At 47.0% G+C, this 24,717-nt stretch overlaps 11 protein-coding genes across 11 annotated transcripts; 4 read left to right on the forward strand and 7 right to left on the reverse strand.

Annotated features, from left to right (window-relative positions):
- Positions 1-923: 923 nt before the first annotated feature.
- V1508DRAFT_457398 (uncharacterized protein) lies at positions 924-2,355 on the forward strand (the record flags this gene model as incomplete). Its single annotated transcript, XM_066942681.1, has 7 exons — positions 924-1,191; positions 1,253-1,418; positions 1,479-1,557; positions 1,627-1,672; positions 1,701-2,080; positions 2,141-2,258; positions 2,318-2,355. The coding sequence occupies 7 exons, from the start codon at positions 924-926 to the stop codon at positions 2,353-2,355; spliced, it is 1,095 nt and encodes a 364-aa protein (XP_066793855.1).
- Positions 2,356-2,554: 199 nt separating this feature from the next.
- On the reverse strand, positions 2,555-5,498 carry V1508DRAFT_423273 (uncharacterized protein). The gene is made up of 5 exons (XM_066941147.1): positions 5,278-5,498; positions 5,174-5,213; positions 4,710-5,117; positions 3,888-4,663; positions 2,555-3,831 (listed from the first exon to the last, which is right to left on the reverse strand). Exons 1-5 carry the CDS (start codon positions 5,321-5,323, stop codon positions 3,035-3,037), a joined length of 2,067 nt encoding a protein of 688 aa, XP_066793856.1. The 5' UTR covers positions 5,324-5,498; the 3' UTR covers positions 2,555-3,034.
- Positions 5,499-5,683: 185 nt separating this feature from the next.
- On the forward strand, positions 5,684-6,491 carry V1508DRAFT_423274 (DASH complex subunit Dad2-domain-containing protein). Its single transcript, XM_066941148.1, has 3 exons — positions 5,684-6,014; positions 6,069-6,128; positions 6,183-6,491. Exons 1-3 carry the CDS (start codon positions 5,795-5,797, stop codon positions 6,332-6,334), a joined length of 432 nt encoding a protein of 143 aa, XP_066793857.1. The 5' UTR covers positions 5,684-5,794; the 3' UTR covers positions 6,335-6,491.
- A 438-nt stretch (positions 6,492-6,929) lies between these two features.
- Positions 6,930-9,771, reverse strand: V1508DRAFT_434406 (uncharacterized protein; the record flags this gene model as incomplete). The annotated part of the gene is made up of 6 exons (XM_066942024.1): positions 6,930-7,199; positions 7,257-9,231; positions 9,286-9,391; positions 9,440-9,478; positions 9,605-9,627; positions 9,752-9,771. 6 exons carry the CDS (start codon positions 9,769-9,771, stop codon positions 6,930-6,932), a joined length of 2,433 nt encoding a protein of 810 aa, XP_066793858.1.
- Positions 9,772-10,472: 701 nt separating this feature from the next.
- V1508DRAFT_423279 (uncharacterized protein) lies at positions 10,473-11,812 on the reverse strand. Its single transcript, XM_066941149.1, has 2 exons — positions 11,516-11,812; positions 10,473-11,454 (listed from the first exon to the last, which is right to left on the reverse strand). The coding sequence occupies exons 1-2, from the start codon at positions 11,528-11,530 to the stop codon at positions 10,963-10,965; spliced, it is 507 nt and encodes a 168-aa protein (XP_066793859.1). The 5' UTR covers positions 11,531-11,812; the 3' UTR covers positions 10,473-10,962.
- Positions 11,813-12,761: 949 nt separating this feature from the next.
- On the reverse strand, positions 12,762-13,626 carry V1508DRAFT_405950 (emp24/gp25L/p24 family/GOLD-domain-containing protein; the record flags this gene model as incomplete). Its single annotated transcript, XM_066938734.1, has 4 exons — positions 12,762-12,911; positions 12,983-13,276; positions 13,337-13,419; positions 13,485-13,626. The coding sequence occupies 4 exons, from the start codon at positions 13,624-13,626 to the stop codon at positions 12,762-12,764; spliced, it is 669 nt and encodes a 222-aa protein (XP_066793860.1).
- Positions 13,627-13,821: 195 nt separating this feature from the next.
- V1508DRAFT_441291 (Tctex-1) lies at positions 13,822-14,705 on the forward strand. Its single transcript, XM_066942287.1, has 3 exons — positions 13,822-14,107; positions 14,170-14,208; positions 14,273-14,705. The coding sequence occupies exons 1-3, from the start codon at positions 14,057-14,059 to the stop codon at positions 14,573-14,575; spliced, it is 393 nt and encodes a 130-aa protein (XP_066793861.1). The 5' UTR covers positions 13,822-14,056; the 3' UTR covers positions 14,576-14,705.
- V1508DRAFT_390657 (uncharacterized protein) lies at positions 14,513-15,757 on the reverse strand. The gene is made up of 3 exons (XM_066937923.1): positions 15,417-15,757; positions 15,230-15,362; positions 14,513-15,158 (listed from the first exon to the last, which is right to left on the reverse strand). Exons 1-3 carry the CDS (start codon positions 15,486-15,488, stop codon positions 14,992-14,994), a joined length of 372 nt encoding a protein of 123 aa, XP_066793862.1. The 5' UTR covers positions 15,489-15,757; the 3' UTR covers positions 14,513-14,991.
- Positions 15,758-17,155: 1,398 nt separating this feature from the next.
- V1508DRAFT_423292 (kinase-like domain-containing protein) lies at positions 17,156-19,020 on the forward strand. The gene is made up of 2 exons (XM_066941150.1): positions 17,156-17,400; positions 17,530-19,020. Exons 1-2 carry the CDS (start codon positions 17,257-17,259, stop codon positions 18,619-18,621), a joined length of 1,236 nt encoding a protein of 411 aa, XP_066793863.1. The 5' UTR covers positions 17,156-17,256; the 3' UTR covers positions 18,622-19,020.
- V1508DRAFT_423297 (actin interacting protein 3-domain-containing protein) lies at positions 19,013-22,277 on the reverse strand. The gene is made up of 3 exons (XM_066941151.1): positions 21,875-22,277; positions 21,618-21,799; positions 19,013-21,561 (listed from the first exon to the last, which is right to left on the reverse strand). The coding sequence occupies exons 1-3, from the start codon at positions 22,007-22,009 to the stop codon at positions 19,332-19,334; spliced, it is 2,547 nt and encodes an 848-aa protein (XP_066793864.1). The 5' UTR covers positions 22,010-22,277; the 3' UTR covers positions 19,013-19,331.
- On the reverse strand, positions 22,278-24,461 carry V1508DRAFT_423301 (uncharacterized protein). The gene is made up of 6 exons (XM_066941152.1): positions 24,262-24,461; positions 24,068-24,179; positions 23,910-23,989; positions 23,782-23,862; positions 22,956-23,732; positions 22,278-22,902 (listed from the first exon to the last, which is right to left on the reverse strand). The coding sequence occupies exons 1-6, from the start codon at positions 24,365-24,367 to the stop codon at positions 22,631-22,633; spliced, it is 1,428 nt and encodes a 475-aa protein (XP_066793865.1). The 5' UTR covers positions 24,368-24,461; the 3' UTR covers positions 22,278-22,630.
- Positions 24,462-24,717: the final 256 nt, after the last annotated feature.

Below are 24,717 nucleotides of genomic sequence, written 5' to 3' on the forward strand. Positions count from 1 at the left end.
TCCCTTGAAGATCACCATGGGTGGGAGAGTCCATCCGGAGGAATTGACCGCTTCAACAACCGTCACCCACTCCCGATTCCCGGGCTGTTTCAGAAGCGCCTTCCCATATCTTTCAGCAGAAGTTACAATTTTGAGGTTCCGATAACACCCATTTGGAAACCTGTTTCGTCGAAGTTGTAAATGTCTTCCTCAGCAATCCCATAGCTCTGAATCGTGGTCCGTACAAGCTCGAACCACTTTGTTATGATCTCGGGGTCTTCCATCTTTGCCCGTTGATGATCGTATCTTCGCGAATACTTTGACTCCAACTCAGGATGTCGTGTAATAAAATTACGTACCCATTTGTCTCCGACTTGTATGGGTGGTTGGGACGATGATTCCGCACGCTTGGCAAGGAGCAAATCGGCCATTCCACGAACGCCCGCAACCCTAGGAGGAAGTCCTCGCTTATCCATTGACAGGACCCATTCTACCAGCACCTCTTCTTCTCTGTCGGTCAGTTTTCGCGTCGGTGTAGTCGAATTGAGTCTTGATGCGCGGCCACCTAGACGAGCGCGAAGGGTAGAGTAGGGGACGTCGTACAAACGCGCAGCACCTCACCTCTAATGCTTGCAATTTTGGTATTTTTATAATCCTGGACCGCTAATTCAATACTGCCTTCCTTACTTTGATCGTTTCCGACCATGGTTGCTACAAGACGATTGAGGAGTGAGCCGCTCGCTTGGGTGGTCCACTCGCTTGCCGATCACGTTACCCGTATCCGTATCCGTGTCTGCCTAATGTCTATCCGTATCCGTAATTTTGACGGATATCCGCGGATATATCCGTTATCCGTGTATCCGTGCCGACCCCTACTAGTCACCATCTTGCCTTCATCGCGTCCGCATATCTCGATTTTAGCCGAAGTACTATTCCATTACGACATGAGTCTCGTTGACGGAGAACCGGACCCACAATCAGCTGGCGCCCGGCGAGCCTCACAGAGCGTGGCGCCGACCGCGACTCCCGCGTCAGAAATCAGCCAGCAAAGTAACCGCGAGCCGGCTCGAAATGCCACGAGAGCTACAGCTAAAAGAAGGGCCATAGATAATGAACGGGCGATCCATGTCGTGAGTGAGAATAGCTCCACGCGCGATAGCGCTCTCACCAGTGACGCATCTGCTGAGCACAGCAAACACCTTAAATTGGACAGTTGGCGGATGCGCCGGTTGAGATTTCGAGTCGTCTCCTACTGTGTCTAATATGCCTCCAGTAACGGACGAGAGCATGGATTCTGACTATAGAGAGGCGCTTAGAATTCTGAAGGATAATCCTCCAGAACAGCGATTAGAGATTCATATGCCTCTTCCCATGTATGTGCGACTACAGGATGCGTATTCTCTGCTAAAGCTGGAGACAAACATTTCAGACGATCAGAGGTATTGGCGTACAAGATGTACTACTGTTGTTAAAGTAACTGACAACTTTTGGTACTATAGGTATCCGTACTTGTCATACAACAGTCTCACTGAAACTGTCACTGTCGTGACTGTCCCTAATTACGCCCACGAAGTTGCAGTTTATGAACTCAACTCAATGTTTGCTAGCGCTGCGGAATATCTCTCTGAGCATGCACCAGGATTGTAGCGCAATATTGTACCACTAGGATCTACGACCACGGATGACTTTGATGGTGACTATGCGCACAGCTAAACAGCCAGATGGAGGAGTCGTATATAATACCGCAATTGATGCCAGCTCCGGAGTGACGATTGCTAGTGAGGTTGGGATCAGCCAGAGCTATAAGTCCCTTTGTGATGCAAAAGATGTGTGGATCAATGGTCATCATGTCAAAGTCTGTATATTGGTATACGTTAACGAATTGTCACGGTTCAGAAATCCTAGGACTGCGTATCATGGCATCGAAGACGTGCGAACAGAGATAACAACTATGAAACAGAACGCGGCAGAACAGATGCGACGGCACGAGTCACACGGCTACTATGGTCCAATAGTCTACCGAAGACACAAATGGGCTGGCGAGCTGAACGAGGCATTCATCGAAATTTGGCGACCCGGCAATAGTAGTCCTGACCGATATGTGAGTAATGCCATCGTTGACTCTCTGCAGCCAGTCTTCTCACAGGCAAGTTATGTTTAGGAATTGATAAAGGATGGATTCGCCTGCCACAATCTGCCCGCAAATCTTGGGATCAACATGAGTGATATGGTTAACTATGGGGCATGGGAAGCTGCCGGCACCCAGGATCGAGAGATTCGTTTGATAGTGCTCGATTCATGATGAGCTTGGCGAATGCTATGCTCTTGACTGCACAAGCAAGGTTCCGCAGATTCATCAGGTCCTCCACGAATTGACTGCCATAAAACGGAATATCGCAATGAGAGGTCGCCGGCGTCTTTCTAATGCTTAGAAGTTAGAGTTTTATTTGTATTAGCCTATTCTGTATTAATTAATGGTGGGAAATGAGAGTTATCTGTCATCGTTTACTACAGTTCTGATTGCTTACTTACTTCCTTGCTTACTAATAAAATAATAGCGGAATAATACTATTTACACGTACATGAAAAGAGTGATTTTTACTCTGCCAACGACTTGCCAGAAGGTCACTAGGAACCGTTCCATGGTCTCGTCAAATAAATCTCGTCCCTCCTTGTCACAAAGTGTGGGGTGGATTAACAAATAAAAAGTACGCAAAACGTATCCAGCAGGTATGCCCAGTTCAAGAACCTCCCGATGCGTAACTCCAAATCGTCGACGCTTTAAGCAATGCCGCAGACAGTTCTGACCCGAGAACGACTCCTTCTATAACAGATATATCACGACTTTGCAAAATGCAAACGCAATGCGTTAAGGATAATTGGTAATAAGTAATTAATTCGATAACACAACGACGCAAATTACAACTTAAGCGACTCGGAGCATACAGCATCATCATAAATTGAATGATCAATACGAGGTAAACGCCATAAGAACCCATTAGATGAATAAAAATGTACAGAATAAATATGAATACTTCGGAATATCAATCACATCCTATGCAACCATGCTCAATCGACGTTTCCCGGCCGTGGTCGTCTTGCCCCTGTCATTCTCATTCGCCCCAACCTGACGATTCGGTCGTCTCGCACCACTGGTACTCATACCTTCAACCGCCTGTGCAATACCTATCCGCGAAGTCGATGTCGGAATGCCAGAGTTCCGTCTTGCTGTGTTTGTATTGACGTCATCCGCCACAAAGTCAAACATATCGGCTTGTATCGTCTGCGGGATCTCCATCGAGACAGGACGTCTCGTCTTCGTAACAGCACTAGGCTTCTGAGACCAACTGTCCTTTACAGGCTCGTCATCTGTTGGCTCACGCTTTATGGCGTCCTGCAGATTCATTACGGTTGACCTCCGTTTCTTGCCCTTGACTCCGTCGATGACAACGGCCGCTGGATACATTTCAGGAATATTGGTAAAATCCACTTCTTTCAAGTCATCTGTATTCTCCTGCTTGATCATGGCCTCCGCAGTTGGTGATTGATTCAGCTCGTTGCTCTTCTGAGCGTCGAGTTTGCTCGTGATATGATCTGCCATCGCGACTGCGTCAATAAATTGATCCCGATCCCTCCGCATTTTCACCCGCAGCGACGGCAGTGCGTAATTAACGTTCTTTCGTGCTCGACCCGCACGTCTGCCGCCTTCCGGAGTTGTCGAGACTGGTCTCTCCTCCATTGCCTCTGATCTTTCTGAATCCGCCGGCTTGACTTCGATTTCTCTGACCGTAGGCGATTTGATAGGTTTCTTGACAGCTGCAGAGTTCGCATCTGCGTCAAGATTTACATTCACTGCCGATTAATTAGCACATGACCAAGCCAGATCTATAGCAAGAAGGCATATCTACGTGGCTGTAAGGCTTTTCGCTCAGAAATACTGGCTTTCTCAGCTACTTTTTTCTCCTTCGAGACTACGACATTCTTATTATTTTCGCCCAACTTGTCGTTAATGGGGCTATTGGGCCGCAGTGCTGTATTAGGCCCTGGCTCCCCTGGCTCCCTGTAAATAGAACTGCGTCTAGACGATCGCCGCGCTGCTGGTGGCGGAGACGACTTCCGTACTTCATGTGCCATCTCTGTCTCCAATAAAGATTCTCTGTACACGGAACTCCGCCGAGAAGACAGACGCGACGACGGAGCTGACGATGTGGATCTGTCAGCAGTGTCAGATGCCGTGTCATTTGCCGAAATCGATGATCGTCGCTTCGCCGCTGTAGTCTTAGCGTCACTTCTCTTCGATTCTGGGATTGCAACCCCTATTGGTTCGGGCGGCGGTGGTATATTCTCGGATAAAGTAATGCGCGTGTTGCCGTCATCAATAACCATGCTGGGCTCAACGACTTTGCTCATATGTTCTGTCGCGACCACAGGAGCAGAGGCACATTGTGACAACTTAGCCTTGTAGTTGGCATTTTGAGATTTTACCATCGATACAATATCCATCTCTTGTAAGCTATCGCGTCGTTTTCGGCGTGGCCGGACCGTCTCCGTACCTGACACTATATTCATGAGCTGCAGCGCATCAGCGAGCTCGGATGGCGATTCCGGAATTTCCTCTGCCGAGAGTTCTTCTGGCATGAATCTATGTGGTTCTTTAGGCCGAGGTGATCGCGGACGATTTTCACTATTCACGTTAATGTCGATCCGTCAAGGATAATTCAAATCCATACCATATCAAATCGTCCCCTTGCGCTACCGCATCACCTCCGTCATCTAAATCCGGATATACCGGAGGCGACTTCGGTGGTGACTTTTTCCGCGTGCTGACGTGCATAGCAGACGCCGGTACGCCAACAACGCTGTCCAGACTATCTCGTCGTTCACTGCCCTCGCTATCACCATCTGGACTAGCATAAATCGCATCCTTGGCGCTCATCTCAAATGTGTCCAGTAGTTCATCTATTTCCTTCACTTTTCGTTGTATTTTCACCCGCACTTCAGAACATTTCCGTGTGATCCATTGTTTTCGGGAATGCTCGAGTGAAATAATTTGTTGCCGGAGTTCGAGATTTTCGGATATAAGACTCGCAATTTTTGATTCGAGATTACCTATACGTGTCGAATGACTTGAGTTGACTCTATATTCAAACTGAATTAGAAGCCTTCCATAACAAACGGCATACCTAAAACATACCGTGCCAGTTCGCGATTTTGTCGGAGAAATCGACGCTTCACTGTCATAGCCACTAATGTGAGTCGTCCACTCTCCCACGAAATTTACATTCATGAATAACGTACCTGAATCAACCGTTTCAGTCGATACGTGCTCCACGAGTTTTGCCATTGCAATGGTCTTGTATTCTTCCAAACCTTAAACTCTTCTGTAGTCCAGCGAAATTGCAAACTGACAATAGAATACTTTCAATAGGTTACTTATACTCTAAGTCGAGTCGTGAAATTCGTATTCATCGCCTTCAAGTCTGTCGCGCGTGATCGCAGACTGTCGGCATCCAGGCAAATGACCTCCGAAGTTGGAAGTAATTGTTTTGGACAATTGTAGGGTTAGGAGTATGTTTCCATGGCGACTATGCCTAAAATGCTGGTGTCTTACGCCGATTCTAGCCCCTACGTCGAACGATTCATGGCGAAAACGTAATTAAAATTCTGCACTGGGACGCGCTTTTTGATCGCGTTCGCGATTTGTCCAGGATGACAATACAGGAAAAATCAACGACATCTATCAGCAGAATTTTGTATAGTATCCAGAAAATTTTATACTCGTCTACTAAACCTCACTGGGACATTTAGATTCGAGATGCCTTACGCGCCCCGCCGAACGACATTCGTTCCCACGTCAACTACAGGAGCGACATTTTCCTCGTCCACACAACATAACACGATCTTGGCGTCTCGCATCGCGGAGAAAAAACAGGAATTAGAGAGTTTAATGCAGCTACGTGATTTAAGCTCCAATTTTGCGACGCAGATGGTACAGCTTCAAGAGAAGCTTGCGACGCTGGTGGATGGGACTGAGGGTATGTTGGATATTGGCGGACGGATAATGCTGGCTGTACGCTGACATGATGTAGCTGTTGCGCTGATTGTGAGCAATTGGGATAGTATCCTACGAGCAATAAATCTTGCATCAGGTATTTTTTTACATTTTAACGCTCGAATAAATGAGTTGTTATAACTCCATATAGCAAATCTTGTTACGCGAGAAGAAGCGAGAAAGACAAATACACAACCGAGAGACCCAGAAAACGGCAAGTCGGTCGATCCCAAATCACAGCTGCCCGAGACTTTGGTGCGGATACGAATAGATAAGGAGGAGGGCGCCCATACTTCGTTATAACGATTTGCAGGGTGATACAGGATTGTGGCGATATTGGTTATTATGAAGGTATTGGACATACATAATATATGAACATATAAGATTTATAGTGTATTTCTTTGCATGCGTTCATATCACGACATATGTATATTCAATAAACACAAACGCTTTAACAAACCAATAACTGAAGCAGAAAAAAAAATAGAAACCTTGACTATGATGGTTCTAATAACATGACAGTTCGTTCGACCTGCTAAGCCGACAAGAAAAGGAAAAAAAAATAGAAAACTGGAGGATAAACACACAACGACATGAAATACAATCAACCCGAAATATTCCATTAACCAACAAGTTTCTGGAGCCCACAACAAGATATCAACCGATAGAAAAAATTAACACCGGGCATGTGATGAAACAGGTGCTTTGCTTTCTCTTTGAATTAGAAATATTCTGACAATAAAGACAATTGATTATAATAGGATGACCCAAGAACTACCTCTGAACACACGACATACATTTAACAATGAATAAAAGATTAAGAAACAATCGAACGTACAAACGAGACAAAACCGCTATAGACCCTGAAGATAGAGAGAAACGAACTGTTGAATCGAGTTTACTCTTGCCCGAAACCAACTGTTTCCTCTACCGCTAGTGTAAGCTTTTGTACGAGACTCTGGTAATCTTTATATGCTGGGAGGTCGACACGATTGAAACATGTGTGCGACTTTGGCAAGTGTTGGACTTCGCCGGCTTTCTCGATCGTGAAACGACGCGGTCCATCGCTACCCTGTAGATCTTTAAAACCGTTGACGGGAACGCGAGAGGTACCAGTCGTGAATTGCAAAAGCCTAGACTTTTGCTCGGAGTCCCAAGTGCGAACACACTACACAGCGTCAGCAAACTAATTCGAGAACAAAAAGCAGACATCGATTCAGCCTACCTTCCAGAACCACTGGATAACTTCATCGCTTTCGGAATACCCTCTATAGTCTGTATGCTTCTTCCAATCGTCGACATCAATATCCGCCAAACCACCGATGAGCAGTTCCAATTCACGCTCATCAAATACATTGACAAGTTCTTGAGGAATCAACTCATTAAATCCAGACATGAAAGCCTTGAATTGTTCCTCAACTCGCTTAGATATGCGCCATTCAGTAATGAGCTCAACATATTCTCTCTTGTTCTCATTTGAGACCGGAATATTTCTGCCATTCGGCTTCAAATCCACGGTCACGAGTTCACCGAAACGGTCATCCTCCGTCGAGAACGTCAGCTCGAGAACATCGGTAATGTCATTATCCAAGGTCCAGCTCAAGTTACGGTAGAAGTCGGCATCCACACCTTCCATGTCAGTTAGTACGACCCGCTTCTTGAGAACCATCTTGTAAAACGCTCCGATGAAGAAAGCGTCCAAGAATCGACGGTGGAAAATTCCAAGACCAACGACGCGCCCGATAAATTTGAAATAGTTGAGATGTTCAGGGTTAATACCGGAATGAGGATTGATCTGGAGGGTGTAATTGTCGTGAGCTGAGTATTCAAAAAGACAGTAGAATGGATTGAACATCTCGTGCGAGAGTAAGAAGAAGAACTCTCGGGAAACTCCACCATAGTCGAGACCTTCCTCGCCTTCAAACTTGATCATCAATCTTTTCTTTAAATCCTGGGGACTCTGGCGCATGATTTCGGCGTACGAATCTTCAAAGATATGATTACGTCTGACTTTGATGTGGCATTGTCCAGGCAAACTTCTCAATGCTGGCTGTGATCTAAAATAGATCACTTTGCGTCTGAAATCACGCTTATATTGAGGAACGTTCTGGTCCAGACTGGATGGAAGGCGAGGATCATCCCAGGTTGTAGTCTTTGTGTTATGATCGACGAAGTACACCCTCGCCGTATTAGTGAGCCGCATTTCCCATCCACTTGGTAGTGGTCCTAGCTGCGAAACGGGTTGCTGTTGGATTGTAGTGTTATTCGTATTGGGACCGTACATACGAATGTACTGCTGCCGTCGCGGATCCACCCATGTTGTAGTACGAGTATTGTGGTCAACGAAATAGGTCCTACCCTCTGGAGTATGGCGCTGTTCCCAGCCAGAGGGAAGCTCTCCGAGACCAGCGGTAGTTGCGCCAGTGGCCATAAGCTGAATCGCATTCACGCTCGAACTTGGAGACGGGTTTTCACTATTATTAGATGGAGAGTTCGCGCGAGAATTATCTTCAGGAAGAGTTCTCGCCTGATGTCGTTGTCTCTCCAAATCTGTGGTGTGTTGCAAAGCAGCGCGTTGTTCGGACTCAGTGAAGTTAGTTGAAGGTCTAGTCCAAGTAGTCGAGCGGGTGTTGTGGTCGACATAATAGGTGCGACCAAGATTGTCAGTTCGTCGTTCCCATCCCGTTGGAAGTCTGCCAAACTGGTCCTCAAATGCACTGTATGTACGAGAAGAGCCTGATCCAGTGACGGTCGCAGCCGCGCTAGTCGCAGACCCAGTGGCTGCAGCGGATGAAGTGCCGTTAGTAAGAGCGGAGCTCACAGGCGCTGGACCGTGGGAGACTCCGTTTACAGGCGCATTCGTGGATGCTGAAACATCATTCGAAGAAGACGATCTTTGCGCAGCCGCGGTCGCAGACGATGAGGCAGCTGCCGACGATGACGAAGCAGCCAAGTTTGGAGTCGACCGAGCCGGTGATGCCTGAACGTTAGTAGACAAATTGAGGATAATCTTTCCGTGCACAACAACATTATCGTTCGACTTTTTCAATTCACGAGTAAGCATCTCTTCGCCGCCGAGTGCAAGATCGACAATATCGCCGACACGAATGTTGATCACTCCCAAAAAGCCCTGATCTTTCCGCTTGAACTTCTTCTGGTCGAAAATTTGGACGGCGATTATGCTCGATTCGGTAACATTCCTACCCTAACATTAGACTGCTTCATTGCGAATAGTACTTGATACTTCCACATACACATCAAAAGATTCGTTCCAATATGGATTGAGCGTCTTACGGATAACTGATGTAGTATGCGTTTGTTCGCCGTCGACCGTTATCACTGCAAAGGGATCCGGAAAACCTAGGCCATGTTAGTCATATTCAAAGCACAATAAGCTAATCCACTTACGGAACACTTCTCGCTTGTAGAGTCCATCAGCAGCGATGACTAAAATGTGAAAAAGCCGTCAGTATCGAAGTAGCACTGCGGAAAGTCGCACACGAGGGTCGCGATCCACCCACACCTGCCGCAACCACCGCCGATTCGATCGAAACATTAATAGAGCCATCATACCAGTAATTCGTAATTTTCGAGCCCTGCCGTCACGAAAACAGTTAGTAAATTAATAAACACCGAGAAGCAGCTGATCGCGCTCCATCGGATCACGCCGGACTGAGGCAGATACAGCAGCATCAACAGAGCACAGGAACAAACACATACGATGAATTCTCTGACGTCATGGTCGAATGAGGAACCTGCAGGCCAGGAGAGCCCGAGATAGCGATATGTATGAGTGCCTGAGATGGCGGAAGGATAAAAAGCGAGGCGACAGAGCCAGATGAAGCGAGCAAGAGTTTCAAAGTGACAAATGATGACCTTGCACAAAATCGCGAATGCGAGCAGCCAAGGTAACACTATCCGCGCAAATCCAAAAAAGGCGCTTCTTATTCTGGTGGGTTTCGTCGTCGCTGTACTGTCGAGTCTTAAGCCTGAAGCTTCTGGTAGTTTCGCACCAAAAACGAGAAGGCAGCATAGCCACAGCTAGCGTAATAACCCTTGACTTCCGTGAACCCAGGCGGGTCTACGGTAGTCGGTCCTTGCCCTATTTCTAGTAATAATTGCAAACACCGCGTAATAGATCATTGTGGAGTCAAATACATTACATAATGCGTACATTGTGGGCGGCGGATCCGATCTGACGTTAATCGCTCAGCTTATTCTTTCCTCAGTGTATGACTCTACTAATCAGTAGCCCGCTACGAACACTATTAACCCACAAGCCATTATTACAAATTATTTGTTGATATCTGTCACCTGCTTTAAGATTTCTATTACTGTCATTAGTAGAGTGGAACTGAGTCGGCACACCATTCCGTTGGCATATACAAATCATCTACCGTTACTAAAGCATTTGAAGGGCTCGAGGTACTTAATATTATATGCTATCAGCTGTGTATTATTTTCTCACGTGAGTGATAAACATACGTTCATCACAATCGTCAGTAAAATCACATCGGGCTGTCGTTCATAAATATATCAACATCAGTAAATCATAAAAGAAGCCTCAGAATACAGTCCCTTCAAATGCTACAGTAATATTGCCAGATATTCATATCTTTTCATTAGGTCCGACTTTTCAGATACTACTCCCTATTATCCTCGTCATATGCTGTTTTCTTGATCATGCATTGCCACAACTCGACTTTTCTTACTCTTATTCGTCGTTTTGTTGTTTACTATTTTTTATCGTACCATCATATCTTTATTATCCATCTCTTATGTCAAATCATACTATTATGTAACAGATCTTCTTTCTCGAATATCCTATACTCTTCCCTTGGTTTATTCCCATTTTTAAGTATTTATCCAAACTGAATTGAAAGAACTGTAAAGCAATCCCACGGACAACGCGGTATCCGAAACAGCATAACCTAATATGGCGTGTATCCGCCGCGGCCCCGTCCACGAAATCCACCGCGATATGCACCTCTAGGAGCATACCCACCTCTTCCCCTCCCTCTACCCCGTCCGCGCCCTCGTACAGACATGCCAGGGATGTTCGTACGCTTGGGTACAACTTTCAAATTTCTTCCTCGAAATAAGCTCTCATTCAGCACCAACGCGTTCGCCACAAAACTGGGCTCCGCGAACTCGACATACGCGTAGCCCTTGGGGTGTCCCGTATACTTATCCAGCAAAATTGTAACTCGATTAATCGTGCCGCAACTCTGAAAATGAGCCTGGATTTCCTCAGGCGTGGATTCGTAGTCGACGTTGCCGACGTAGATGCTCCGTGCATCCACATCTTCTTTGTCTTCCTTGAGATCGTGACCTTCCTTTTCTAAAGTTTCTTGCATTTCCCGGAGTTTCGCTGCCTCGGCTTCCATTTCCGCCACTCGAGCTTTCATGGCTTCGAGATCATCCTGTACCGAGTCAGATTCCGTCCTGCATCTGTATCAAATAAACTATTATGTGGTGGCAAACCTGTGTATCTGACATTGTTTATATATTCCTCTTGTCAATAGAGTAAAAGTGCATAAAATATAATAGCACAAAAGCAAATTTGCAAAACTGAGAGAAAGTGAAGAAGGTTTCTACCTAGGTGATCGCGGCGGAGTTTGCTCGGCGTATGCACTGTACAAAGTTGTCGTATTTACCCGGTTCAATGACCAGTTAAAACATCGAAGCAACAGATTCTGTGGTATGGAATACACAGACACAGATACTAAGTTTGTATGTAGGATCGGTCAGTAACTGCTCAAAGATTCAGGCTGCCGTCAGTTTCACTAATCACATACAATCGTATTGTTTAGGTTCTATTTTATGGGAGATCGGTTCCCTATCATAATGCCGGACACGAATACGAATGTTTATATATTCCTTGATTACCAATTCGAATGCGAATAATTTTTTTATTCATTAAATTATTTACATATTCGTAAATATTTGCAACGTTCCAATTCAAGATTGCCTACCATCCTCACTGTTATATATAAGTTATATATGTCCCTCAGGAAATATCGTCAAATATTTGCGCTAGTTTAAAGTTTAGCAATTGGTAAGGGTCAGGGTAATTGAATACGAGTTGCGAATACGAAGAGAAAATTGTCTCGCCTCAAACCTGAAGTAAATAACAAGAGCGAGTGATAACCTTGAGGTCTGTTGGTGCCGTATCTCCAGAGTGATGAAGTTATTCTGTAGTTTCTCGAAGGTGCATTCAGAATTGGATGGGACTAGTTGACGCTTTCAATTACTTCGCCGCCGAGGATTTGGAGATGAACAATTAATGCAGCCAATAAATATGAAGCTAAGAACACGTTATTGCGATTGTATATGCATCAATAAACTATTAAAATGTCTTTATATTCGATATACACGCGCGAGTCACACTTTCCAACGGTTTTCTTCAAGCACTGTTGCGTTTCCTTGGCGTCTGGATCGCCGCCAGGTGTTGTATACTAAGAAATGCTCTGTGCGTGCAGATGTGTGCTTCGTAGGACTGCGTCCATTATGAGAGAATAGTCATTTTTCATTGTGATCCTTCTGCCGTTCGTAATGGGAATGCAACTGTGGACGTTTTGTGCCGTGGCATACTATTATTCGACTGTGATTATGAGGTTTGCTAGCAATGTCATACTGAATTCATAAATTCTACACCCATCCTAATCCTATATATACACACCACTTATTGTTTCCCAGCGATCAGTACACCACGATTAAGTTGCCACATCTAAACAAGTTTCTGCTTAACAAAGAATCCGCGAAGGTGGGATAACTGCCATGCGCAGGTCGCGCCAATCACGATTAGCTGGATAATACTCCACCGCACGACGCGCGCGTTCGTTTTCTCGCTCTCATCTCTAAATTCGGCCTCTCGTTCCTGCAAACTATTAGCCTCTTTGATCCCGGCAACCACACTTAACATTTGAATTGGACAAAAATGGGACTCACCCTCTGGAATATCTGTTCACGCTTAATGTCCGCCAACCGATGATTCAGCTCCTGCACTTTTTCCACCAATGTCGTAAATTGTTCCGATTTTGTGTGATCTTTCGCCAAGATGCTGGTTTCGCCAACAGCGATGTCCAAATTGACTCGCACGGCCTGGCGCGAGAACCAGCCTGAGCCGCCGACGTTGGTTTGGAAACAGATGCGGTGCTCGCCGGAGTCGGCGGCTGTGAATGTGAACTTGCCGTTTGCAGCGCCGCGCTGGTTCACGACACGGTGGTTGTTGTCGAAGACTTCCTGTCATGCGTTGTGAGTGATACGGTGGTATTTGAAAGTGAAGACATATTTGGGCATTACCTCTACTGTGATCTGGACACCGAGAGTAGCGGGCTGTACGAACACGTTCGTCTCAGGAACGAATTCCTCCGCATTATAAAATCCTGTCACAATCGTCAATATCACGTCGCCGTTTCGCGTCATCAATTTCTTCGCCCAAACGACGTACCAACAACTAACGTATCCTGGGGCAACTCCTCCAAAAAGCACTTCCTCTCCGACCCTTCAAGATAGAAATATAATCCCTGGACTCCCCTCGTAACCATCAAAATGACGAGAATCGCGAACGTAGGGATCATTGTCGCGCGCATTCTCAGAATTCTATTTCAGAGCAATTTAATCTATCAATGAAATCCAGTATTAGCGAACCGTCACAAAGTCCCATCAAATTCTATTAATAGTCGGAGAGAATGTCTTGGAATGAAAGGAACCGACGTACGAGATATATTTTATACGACCTTTTGGTGATCAACAAAACCAGCGTTGTCGTTGCACAAGTAGTTAACTTCCAATCTTAAAGAAACCGTGGGTAAGGGTTAGGAGATGGGTTACCTTTGCTCTATATGGACCAATCTATATAGATTATAACTCACCTATTGCCATACTACCGCAGCACCGCGTTGAGCCTGGCGTTGGTTTTGTCTGCAACGTATAAACAGGGCGTTACGCGTTGAATAATAAGTGGCGGATCGAGGAATATTTAAGAAATCGAGAAAGAATACAGCTGTGATCTACAGGGCAATGGTATCACCACGGGTTCCGGAAGAGAGCACGAAACTGTCGTCGAACACGGTGAGCCGAAGTACTGAGCTGTTTGGCTATTGCGTGTGAGGTTATACTGATGAATGTGGTAGCCTATTTCGTTGTCGAAGTTAAGTGACATATGCACAGAGGTTGGTTGGTTTTGAGTTCTATTCGTATCACTTGCGGATTATTGGAGACTGACGAGGGGTAAAGGCATGTTCAGATACAATACCTCCAGACACGGTGTACGACCACTCCCGTACGTCAACCTGGAATGAGCAAATTATCCACGCGGTGCTGAAATCGCTAATCAGTGCATGCTCTACCCACAAATTCATCGTGTACACCACAATTATCCAACACGACATCACTGCGCAGTCACGAGGGATTCATTCCACGAGTGGTGCATACTGGAATAATGAGAAGGATGGGATGTATAATTTTAGTTGGAATGGAGGGGATAAGGAACGTGGATTGGATATGGTTATCAGCATTGCCTGGATCGCGAAGGAGTAGTAGTGTGTGGTTGACTGCATTGTAAGATAGTCAAAAAGGGGCATATTGGCAAATTCGGACTCAACAGCAGCGTGCTCATAAGTCGTAATCGGTACATGTAGACTGTATGACCAGTCCAGTTTGATTGCATACATAATAACAACGTGCATCAAATCCGCACGGACCAACCGTTCCATACATTAGATTAGATAAATGACTTCCAAAACCAAACGTACTATTACAAAACAAGTATGCACAATCACGACTTCCTAACAGTCAACGATCGTTGTCCAATTAATACAAACTGAATAAATCTAAAGTTTATGATGAAGTTTGAAGCAAAATGATTTCGGCACTATCGACAGCCCTCCCAAATTCGTAGTATCATTTTCGATAGAAGTGCAAGGACTGATACAAAATACCGGTATCGGTGTCGTTCACGGCGAGTTGATGCGGAGGAAAAAGTTGATGATGACAGACATGAGGAGGAAGAAGCAGAGCATGGTAGGACCGAATCGGTCGTCGTAGGGGCCGCTGCCGCGACGTCGGATGGCGGCTGCCCGCCAGTGATATGTTATTAATGCGTAAATCATAGTTCCCATAGCTGTTCGGACGCGTTAGCACCTCAATATCTATGCGATACATAATGAATATAGAATATGCGAAATTTCTTACCGATGAGTGTGAATAGACCGGCCGAGACACGTCCAACTCGGTCACCAAAGTTGAGCAACGCGACACCGAGACCGCCGAGGATGACAGTGAAGTGCAGCCATGAGAGGAAAGTCCGCTCATTCGCGAAGAAGACCTAGGACCCTTAAGTCAGATGCCGCTCAGGTACATATTTCATTATGAGAAATACCTTTGGCTCGACGCGCACCGGAAGAGCAACTCGCTTGCCGGGCGGACCAGTCATGATGGCAGCCGAAGACATTGTGATAGTGACGAAGTAGAGCTAAAGTACTATGCACGGCTGGAAAAGGGTGTGGTAGTAGCGAGGATTTCTATATACTGGGTCAATAACCGACACTCTTACAATTGGTCTGTCGTCCAGAACCCAACTTACCACTCGCTGGTAAATACCTGGAAGAGGAGCCAGATGGTTCTACAAGATAGAAAATGGGGACTATAAATCAAGATTTAGTGTGGAGTAAGTTCCAGTGATCACCATAAGCAGGGTGTTCGTGCATGGAAATAGCCTGGTCAAATGGGCTGGTACACGAGGCGCCGTAACAACAAAATACGCCATTCATCGTAGTCGGTTGCAAGGGTCTTGTACGAGTGGAACGGATCGTAGATGCGCAATGAGATGCGACATCCAAGCCCACGTGCAAGCACCCTAAGCTCCGGACTAAAGCTGCATACGAGCTTACAGATAGTATGTTATATCAACAAACGCTTATGCACTTGGGTTTGCAGAGAGTCACGTCGATTATGCACCAACTGTGGCGCGAACAGGCGCTCTGCCACTCTTGTTCCGCAGTTATGCTGCCTTTCCATCAATATCAATACGAGGCGACACTGGGCTTCAAGATATTAATATGATATCTGTTTACGACACATCAGATGGGTAATGTGCGTTTCAGTCTGTAGCCACATATCTATGAATGGGAGGCAAACGCAACTTTTTAGCCTACAGTCTGCGCTATAATCACGATGCGACTGAGGACGAAAAGATATTCCCGACAACGGAAAAGTAAGGAGGGACAAATTTGCATTGTTGGCCCGGAGACTGACTGAAGTCTTCCTATCGCCCGGTGATTGCAGGGCGACCAACTGCCTAGGATATGTCTGCTACTGCTCGCCGGGGAGAGTAAATACACTCGGCTCCGCCTGGCCGAAGCAGACGATATCCGATAGTGAATTCGTCATTGACTCGGCCGCAACAAGAGGCTAGTGCAATTTGAGGCAGCAAATTTTTGGTGCTAGAAACGAGTAGTAGCAGTTCAAGCAAGGCGCAACCAACGAATGAAAAGCAAAATATTATTATTTCCAAAAAAGAAAAAAAAATTAAACAAAGAGGGGCCCGTCGGCAAATTTTCAGGGGCGGAGAGTCACGCGCTGAGTGTTACGGATTCATTGCCGAAACCAAGTCGCCACACCGGCTCAGGCTCGCGATTGCTTGCAATATCGTGAACTACCTAACCAGTATCTTTTTGTGATTACGCGCGTAGTTATGCGGAGATTATTGCTTCTGCTCCTCTTAGACTGTCATCATAGGCTGTCTATCTTGTGCTTATAGAGCCAATAGTGAAATAGCCGACACAGTACATTCCATGAGTAGTTACACTATTTTAGATTTCACATTGTGCGGGTTGTTTTGCCACCAGCACAGTGTGGCACTGCGTTCACATAAGGTTGTGAGTGCGGTGACCTGTTAGGACTTTTACCGCCGCCTGGCGTGAGGCGACAGCAGCAAATGCAACGTATGTGCACTGCCACTTGCGGCTAGCGCACTGCCCAGCGTGGCAGTGCAAGTGTGAGCTGGTTCTTCTGGACCCGCTTTCTAGGGCTAGGGCAGACTGGTGTTTGCGCGGCCGGGCTAACTACTACTACTGCCACGGTCCCGTCCGCCCCTTGAATCTCGTCGGCACGCTGTCGCAAGCCTCTACCTCCCTGGCCAACTCCACCACCTCTACTAACAAGTACAAACCATTCGCACCTTCTCCGTCATCGCATCCTGGACCTCGTTCCCTTCAACCATGAGTTCAGCACCCGGCCAGCTGCACTCGTCAAACGTCGTTGGCGTCCACTATCGTGTCGGCAAGAAGATAGGCGAGGGCTCTTTCGGCGTCATTTTCGAGGGCACAAACCTCCTCAACAACAGACAAGTCGCTATAAAATTTGTATGTTCCTGTTTATCATTTGTGTTTTGCCTTCAGTGGTGTATTTTATAGCGTCTGGCCGATGCGATGTTGTCGCGCCATAATGTCTACCCGCAGTCCTCTCCCTGTGGCACTTGCTAATATCTCCAGGAACCACGCAAAAGTGACGCTCCGCAACTACGCGATGAGTACCGGACATACAAGATCCTCGTCGGCTGTGTCGGCATCCCTAATGTCTACTATTTCGGCCAGGAGGGTCTTCACAACATCCTCGTCATCGACCTGCTGGGCCCCAGCCTGGAAGACCTGTTTGACTGGTGCGGCCGGCGGTTCAGCATAAAGACCGTTGTCATGGTTGCCAAGCAGATGATCACCCGCGTCCAGACCATCCACGAGAAAAATCTCATCTACCGAGACATCAAGCCCGACAATTTCCTTATCGGCCGCCCCGGGACCAAGAACGCGAACCTCATCTACGTCGTCGACTTCGGCATGGCCAAGCAGTACCGCGACCCGAAAACAAAGCAACACATCCCATACCGCGAGCGCAAGAGCCTGAGCGGCACCGCTCGGTATATGAGCATCAACACACATCTCGGCCGCGAGCAATCCCGGCGAGACGATCTCGAGGCCCTGGGCCATGTGTTCATGTACTTCCTCCGCGGCGGTCTGCCATGGCAGGGTTTGAAGGCCGCAACGAACAAGCAGAAGTACGAAAAAATTGGCGAGAAGAAGCAGACTACTCAGATCAAAGACCTGTGCGAGGGCTTTCCGGAGCAGTTTGAAAAGTACTTGACTTACGTACGCAACCTTGGGTTCGAAGATACTCCAGACTACGACTACTTGCGTGACTTGTTTACCCAGGCACTCCGGTCGGTCAACGAGGTTGAAGACGGCGAGTACGACTGGATGAAGCTTAATGGAGGCAAGGGCTGGGATGTCGGCAGCAAGCACTCGAACTCACATAACTTGCATTACTCCAACCCGAACTACCTCTCGTCCAACGACCCGCGACTGGTCAACACACCTCGACATTCCCAGGCCCAGCTCACTGCTGCGCGCCTCAATCAGGCCCAGCCACCACCACCTTCGCCCGTCGTCGTCCGGCACGGCTCCAAAAATAGACGAGGACCGCAGTCACCCCAGCAGCAACCTTCCCAGCAACAGGTCTCGCATTCCAACGGCCAGCGAGTCGAGAAGAAGGGTTTCTGGGAAAAATTCGGTGTTTTTTGCTGTGGCTAATCACAGTTCTTCCATTATATTTAGATTTAGATTCGTTGGCGTCTTGTCAAGGACTAGAACGAAGATCCAAAATTGCAAACATGCGGTCGGGTGTTTTCACGCTTACGCATGGCACTTCATATTTATATACATATAATGTACTGGCATTCTGGATTGTATGGATGAAGAGCATTGTTTTACTCTCACATTGTAGTTTTATCTAGAATTTTTTGTTGAGATCGCGGTGTGCTCGATGTTTTTTGAATTCTATCATTATGATTGCTGTTGTTGATGTAGTCGTTGTTGCACAATGGAGGCGCATATATCTTTTGTTTTGCGTTGTTTTGTTCGTTTGGAATGGTTCACACGTACTGTTTATTGTTTGTTATTATTTAATCTATCATAATAATTTTCCCTCTTCGCGCTTGAGCGAATGACGTGGAAGTCATTCAGCTTATGTAGTGATAGATGCGTATTGCCGTTATCCGCCTGGCTTTGGCTTTCGTGATATGGTCTCATGAGTCTAATTGTAATGCTTGAAGCTTTACTTTTTTGTTGTGCTTCAGACTTTATTGAACACCTTGCGCTTCCCTCCAAAGTGATTCCAATTAAAGTACAACTAAACTTGAAGCATATGAAAAACAATCCAACACCGTATATGCTACCCATTCAAATGCCCATCATCACTTTCGTAATGCCAATACCAATAATATAATGTATATATGTAAGAACTACATCCCCCTCATCGCCATAGCGGCATTATTCTCACTCCACTCTCTCCACACCTGTTCTTCCCTCTGTTTCCGAGTCCGTTCGACTTCCTCAATCCCACCCGACTTCTTCAGCTTGCCCTCGCCGACAAACTCTTCTAACTCCCGTTCGAATTCGTCGACCCTGCTCTCGTTCACTTTCTGTCGTAACTTTTCCGCCCGTTCGATTGCTTCGACACGAGATTCATGATTCGGATTCAACGCTCGGACATCCCTTAAAACCGCGTCCTTCCCGCTCAACGTATCCCCAACACCGCCGCCCAGTCCCGCAACCACAGCTGCTGCGCCTCTACTCCGCGGATTCTTCGTCTGCTCCTCGACCACCTGTCTTACCAGCTCGAATGTCTCAACCGCAGACTCCAAGTCCTCAGACAAATCGCCGACTAAATCCTCCTGATGAGTAAAGAACTGCTGTTCTTCGACGACATTGTCCAGCTCTCTTTCCAATATCCGTTTCCAGATGGGTTTTTCATTCTTGATGTACGAGTCCACTGTCGACAGTCTGGTCCGAACCGACGTGATGTCTTTGGCGACTGCATCGAGTTGCCGCGGGAGCGGACGTACGCCCCTGGACGCGACGTCTTTCCGCAGTGACTCGATTACATCTTGCAGGTCGTCCACGCGGGTAAGCAAATCGTCCGTCGAAGTCGACAAGTGCTCGCTGTACTTCTGGATCTGAACGTTCCCTGCAACGACGATACTCGTCTGCCCGGTCCCGCTTATGCCTGCGACTTTCTCCCGCACATCGCTGAGCGAAGTATCCACATCTTTTGTCAATGCAGCGTGAATTTGTCGGAGAGCGGCGACATCTTTGCGGAGTGACGCAAGTTCGGAAAGTGTCTCCTTATCGACAACTGGTTTCGGCTTTTGCGGAGTCGGCGATGCCTGCCGCGTAGCTGGTTGAGACAGTGATTTCTCCAGATTCTTGACGACATGCTCGAGTTGTGTAGCCGAACTCTGCTGCACGTCGAGTACCTTTGCAATGGCATCCGCGTGTTGCGCCAGAGAGGACTGTATCTCCGCAAATTGCTTCATTATATTCGCCACCCCATCCTCAATAGCTTTCCTCCCCTCGTCAACTGGCTCAATATTCAAACTAACCACCGACCCAGCGGAAATGTCGCAGATCGTAGATTCTTCGAGTTCGTACCGCACACCAGCCTCTTTGTCTTGGATGTACAAGTGCGGGAAGTTTTCCGCCCCGGGTGAGTATGAGAATCGTTCAACGAACAACAGACGGATTGATGCTATCGAAATGTCGGATTTGTCCAGTACGGCCTTTTTGACCTGCCGGTCAAGTTGAATGAAGATTGGCAAAGTCGCTGCCTCTTGCTTCTCCTTTTCGACCGGTTCGGGGAGTATGTCTTGCGCATTTGGTGCCGGCTCAACAACTGTCGCGATCAGCTCAGGTTCCTCGGTTTCCTCGAGGACCCCCTCGTCTTGCTCAGCAGGTGAACTTAACCGCAATTTGCTCCCAAGAAAACTGCCATGTACCGAATTAATCGAATTCCCCCGCGACCGAGTCCGCACCTCCGCACTCGCTGCCACGGCTCCGTGTTTCGCAAACTGGTACGCCGAGAATCGCCTAGACGCGCGCCGTTCGAGCGCCTCTCCGCGTTGTAAAGCTGCGAGTGGGTCTTTAGTTGGATGCGTCACGTATGGATGTTGTCGCGATTCAGACTCGCTGATCTGGATGCGCGGACGCTCGGGCGTATAGGGCGAGGGGATGGCAACTTCTGGAGTCCGCTGATACTGCTGCTTCGAGATAGTATCGAACGGGACACTGTGGGGTGGAGGTGACGGGCTTTGTCCTGGTGGATATGGATCTGTAAGCTGGTATCGATCTCTCCCCGCCGTGACCGTCGCTGAGCGCGAGGGGACCGCAAAGTCGCTCTTCGAAGGCGACGACGGAGTCGCGGTCGTCGTACTCCGACGGACAGGCGAGCGTTCTTTAGTTGGTACGTACGGCTGCTGCGTGACAGCAGGAGTTTGAGCTGTTGACGATGTCACAGTGGCTTTTGCCGCCATCATGCGGCGGAGCAAGCCCTGCTTGTCCCGCAGACCTTGGAGGAGCTTCACAATTATTTCGCGGATCGCAGGAAGATAAATGTCCAGTCCAGCTTGTGACCGTTCGCGCGACAGCGTCTCTTCCAGTATGACTCTCAAGTCGCCCGGAACGTCGCCTAGATCGCTGTAGACGCATTAGTCCTTGTTCTGCTCTGAAGCACTCCGCAATGCAATGCCCACCTGACATCAATCCCAATATTCTGAAACGCCCGACTCGTGGTATTAAACTCATTCCCTAAACTAACGTATACATCCGATACATCTTTGTCTGACCGATCACCTTCCGCCCACTGCGTAAGACACTCAAGTAACTGTTTCGTTGCAACGAGCAATTTAGTGACGCAGGATTCAATCGTGTTAACCTTTTGTCCCATTAGCGCCCCACAATAGCAAAGTGCAGCAGATTAAACTGCAAATTGCGCAAATAATAGACTTACAGAAACTTGTCGTTTGAAGACATTACTACGCTGTGAGCCGCCAGCATCGGTTACTGCGGTAGAGCGGTTGAGTGTCTTGCCTGACACCGATGATGGCCTTGACAGATTTGTCCGCGACGGTGCGTGCGTCGACATTATTATTTTCCTTGTGACAGATATTTGATGATGCCGACTCTGTAGATGCGGACGAATTTGACTAAGTATGGTCGTGAAATGCGACCTCTTTCAGGTGGGCCTGTGCCTTGAACAAAGAACGTCAGATGTCGTTCTATAGTGCCGCACTGCTGCCACATAGTTTGGATAGACCTACTTTCAATTATCAAACCACAAATTGAATCAATGGCTGAATAACTCAATGGTCCTTCTCCTGTATAAAGAATTGTTGGACACAGGGAACGGTGCGTTGTATTTTTAGGGTCAGAAAAATCGTGCTTTGTATTCAGGGGAAGCAACACCAGAACCGACGTGCGACCCTGACAATGAACCCTGAAGTGAACCATTCATACAATAACATGTCATTTCCTTGTTTGTTATGTACAGATGCAAAGAAAACGCGTGACGATCGTTAACCAAATAGCTTACATTAGATATTCGGCATCCTTGTACAAACACGAAAATTTTTGTACCTTATAAATTATGCTGAGTAAATCCGATAATAATATTAGATAAATACAAAACAGCCATGACGCCAATAAAACCAAAACCCCTTACACCATATATATGTTACACTTTATTTTACTTCGTATCTGACTGCAGTCACGCATTTGCAGACGTTAACACTTTAACCTCGTGATCCAACTTGTCAGCCTGCTTCTTAGTTTCAATTAATAAATTAATAGCCTGCTGCAATGCCTCATAACGCTCGCACACTTTAGCCGTCGGCATCGCCAGTTTGGGCGCGATACCGAGTTCTGCGAGGATTGATGCGACTTTGGTTTGTACGGTCGGTTTCAGCGTGCTGATTTTTGTAGAGCGGAGATATACGCCTTGGACTAATTTATCGTGGTATGAAATACCGTAGAGATTTTCTAAAAAATGTTAGCATTCGTGCTCCGACAATACTCAAGATGAACTATAGTACCTTCACCTGGAGGAACCCTCTTGACGACTTTTTTGGCGGTAACGCTCTGCGCCAACTCAGCCTTCGACACAGCCGGAGCGGCCTGCGCTGGGGTTCTACCGGCCTGCTGTGTCTGTTTCATACCATGCACTCCGATTTGCACGCCAGCAACATGAGCCTGCTGAGCCTGCGCTACAGCCTGCGTATGGGCGCCGGAATTCGGAGTCCCAGGTACTGCTCTTGCCACTGGCCCAACTTGGGCAGCAGGTTCCGGCACTCCTTTCCGCCGTCTGTTCTTATCTGATGCCAAGATATTACCTGCCAATTGCGACAATCCCTGCGGTGATTGGTACTGTGTGAACGAATTCGCCGTCTGAGGGGATTCGAGCAGGCGAAGCAATTCCTCGCGATCCTGGACTAGCTTCTTCGATGACTCCTGCAGTCGACGATATTCCAATATCAACCGTTCTTCTTCTGCTATTTCTGCTGGAGATCTACTTAATAGTCGTTCCAAGTACTGTTTCCGCATAATCTCCTTGTCCTTGTTGAAATTCATGGCGTTGTAGAGCTCAAGATCCCGCGGTGTCCAATCCACGCCAGATGCATCTCTTCTTAGCTCCATTAGCTTCCGGCAGCAAAAATAATACCGTTCCTTGATATCTTCGAGTGTCCGAATCGATGGCGGCTCGTTCTCGTCGGGCTCGTAGTCATATCTGTCTTGAATAACGAGCCATCGGAGGTCGTATTCCCGACATAGGTCAAAGAGGTAATCTGTTTCTCGGGGTGTCCAGGCCGTGTCTGTAACGATTAGCATGGTCAAGAACGATGGCTATAATAGAATTCATACCGGCTAAACCTTTGTCGTATTCTTCTTTCGAGAATGTCGGCACATCGACCTGCTTGTCAAATTTTGCGAATGGATATTCATCTAAAACTTGTTAATACTATTCAACCACAATCACGGTATAGTCTTACCATTTGTAGGAGTCCCTCGCACCCAATGGTATAACTCCAAATCATCTTTCCGGGCTTGATTCTTGAACTTCGTCCATACCCTGCACTTGTTCAGCCAAAGGTCCGATTCACACTCCCCCACATAGATCGTAATATATCCATCAACAGTGCAAACTCACCATGGAGACGGTTTTTGCATCCAATTAGGTTTCTCCTTGAATTTATTCTGCATGACAGTCACAGCATGCGTGTTCTCCCCCAACAAATTATGGAGCTCCCTATGAATCCCATCTACAATTGTTTAGTCCCATCAATACTACATCAAAGTGCCTTGATTAAAAAGCAAAGGGCTAAATCAGAGAATATTACATACCAAGTTTCTTGCCATCAGTCTTAATCCGTTTCGCAGGTGGGGGCCGGCCGGCGGAAGGAACTTGACTAGGCAGATCAAGCATATCTCTAATATCCGCAGACGACATCTTTCCAAGATATCTTAACTACTTATTGCTTCTATATGCTTTTCTCGGTCGTATTAGAAGCCAAATGCTATGATTACTCTGCTTGGCGTTCTGCTGAAAATTTTCGATTCCCAAAACGGAATTACGTGGGCTAGGGTGTTCTAGTAGGTTTCCGTGCCAACCTAGATGTTTGTTTACTTTGAGAAGGACGACGGCTCGGATCGCCCGTTGTTCAGAGCATCCCCATAATCGCATAGCCACGACTAATCTCATAGATAACAACTAAGCACCAATACTCACGAAAACACGCAAAACGATGTCTCTGGCATCCCTCAAATCAGACATCGAAATTGTCGACATGGCTACCAACA

This window comes from Lipomyces doorenjongii (assembly GCF_038497915.1).
Source record: "Lipomyces doorenjongii strain NRRL Y-27504 unplaced genomic scaffold V1508scaffold_57, whole genome shotgun sequence".
NCBI classification, from domain to species: domain Eukaryota; kingdom Fungi; phylum Ascomycota; class Lipomycetes; order Lipomycetales; family Lipomycetaceae; genus Lipomyces; species Lipomyces doorenjongii.

Coding starts and splice junctions, on each gene's coding strand:
- V1508DRAFT_423273 (XM_066941147.1), bottom strand. CDS start 5,323: ATGGCAAAACTCGTGGAGCACGTATCGACTGAAACGGTTGATTCAG. Junction 5,214..5,277: donor GACTGAAACGGTTGATTCAG/GTACGTTATTCA, acceptor TGGCTATGACAG/TGAAGCGTCGATTTCTCCGA. Junction 4,664..4,709: donor CAAGGGGACGATTTGATATG/GTATGGATTTGA, acceptor TAACGTGAATAG/TGAAAATCGTCCGCGATCAC.
- V1508DRAFT_423274 (XM_066941148.1), top strand. CDS start 5,795: ATGCCTTACGCGCCCCGCCGAACGACATTCGTTCCCACGTCAACTACA. Junction 6,015..6,068: donor GCTGGTGGATGGGACTGAGG/GTATGTTGGATA, acceptor GACATGATGTAG/CTGTTGCGCTGATTGTGAGC. Junction 6,129..6,182: donor AGCAATAAATCTTGCATCAG/GTATTTTTTTAC, acceptor AACTCCATATAG/CAAATCTTGTTACGCGAGAA.
- V1508DRAFT_441291 (XM_066942287.1), top strand. CDS start 14,057: ATGGTATCACCACGGGTTCCGGAAGAGAGCACGAAACTGTCGTCGAAC. Junction 14,108..14,169: donor CGAAACTGTCGTCGAACACG/GTGAGCCGAAGT, acceptor TGAATGTGGTAG/CCTATTTCGTTGTCGAAGTT. Junction 14,209..14,272: donor TAAGTGACATATGCACAGAG/GTTGGTTGGTTT, acceptor CGAGGGGTAAAG/GCATGTTCAGATACAATACC.
- V1508DRAFT_390657 (XM_066937923.1), bottom strand. CDS start 15,488: ATGTCTTCGGCTGCCATCATGACTGGTCCGCCCGGCAAGCGAGTTGCT. Junction 15,363..15,416: donor CGGTGCGCGTCGAGCCAAAG/GTATTTCTCATA, acceptor TAAGGGTCCTAG/GTCTTCTTCGCGAATGAGCG. Junction 15,159..15,229: donor CGGTCTATTCACACTCATCG/GTAAGAAATTTC, acceptor GCGTCCGAACAG/CTATGGGAACTATGATTTAC.
- V1508DRAFT_423292 (XM_066941150.1), top strand. CDS start 17,257: ATGAGTTCAGCACCCGGCCAGCTGCACTCGTCAAACGTCGTTGGCGTC. Junction 17,401..17,529: donor GACAAGTCGCTATAAAATTT/GTATGTTCCTGT, acceptor TAATATCTCCAG/GAACCACGCAAAAGTGACGC.
- V1508DRAFT_423297 (XM_066941151.1), bottom strand. CDS start 22,009: ATGTCGACGCACGCACCGTCGCGGACAAATCTGTCAAGGCCATCATCG. Junction 21,800..21,874: donor TCTTCAAACGACAAGTTTCT/GTAAGTCTATTA, acceptor ATGGGACAAAAG/GTTAACACGATTGAATCCTG. Junction 21,562..21,617: donor AATATTGGGATTGATGTCAG/GTGGGCATTGCA, acceptor ATGCGTCTACAG/CGATCTAGGCGACGTTCCGG.
- V1508DRAFT_423301 (XM_066941152.1), bottom strand. CDS start 24,367: ATGTCGTCTGCGGATATTAGAGATATGCTTGATCTGCCTAGTCAAGTT. Junction 23,990..24,067: donor ATGCAAAAACCGTCTCCATG/GTGAGTTTGCAC, acceptor GAACAAGTGCAG/GGTATGGACGAAGTTCAAGA. Junction 22,903..22,955: donor GAGGGTTCCTCCAGGTGAAG/GTACTATAGTTC, acceptor AACATTTTTTAG/AAAATCTCTACGGTATTTCA.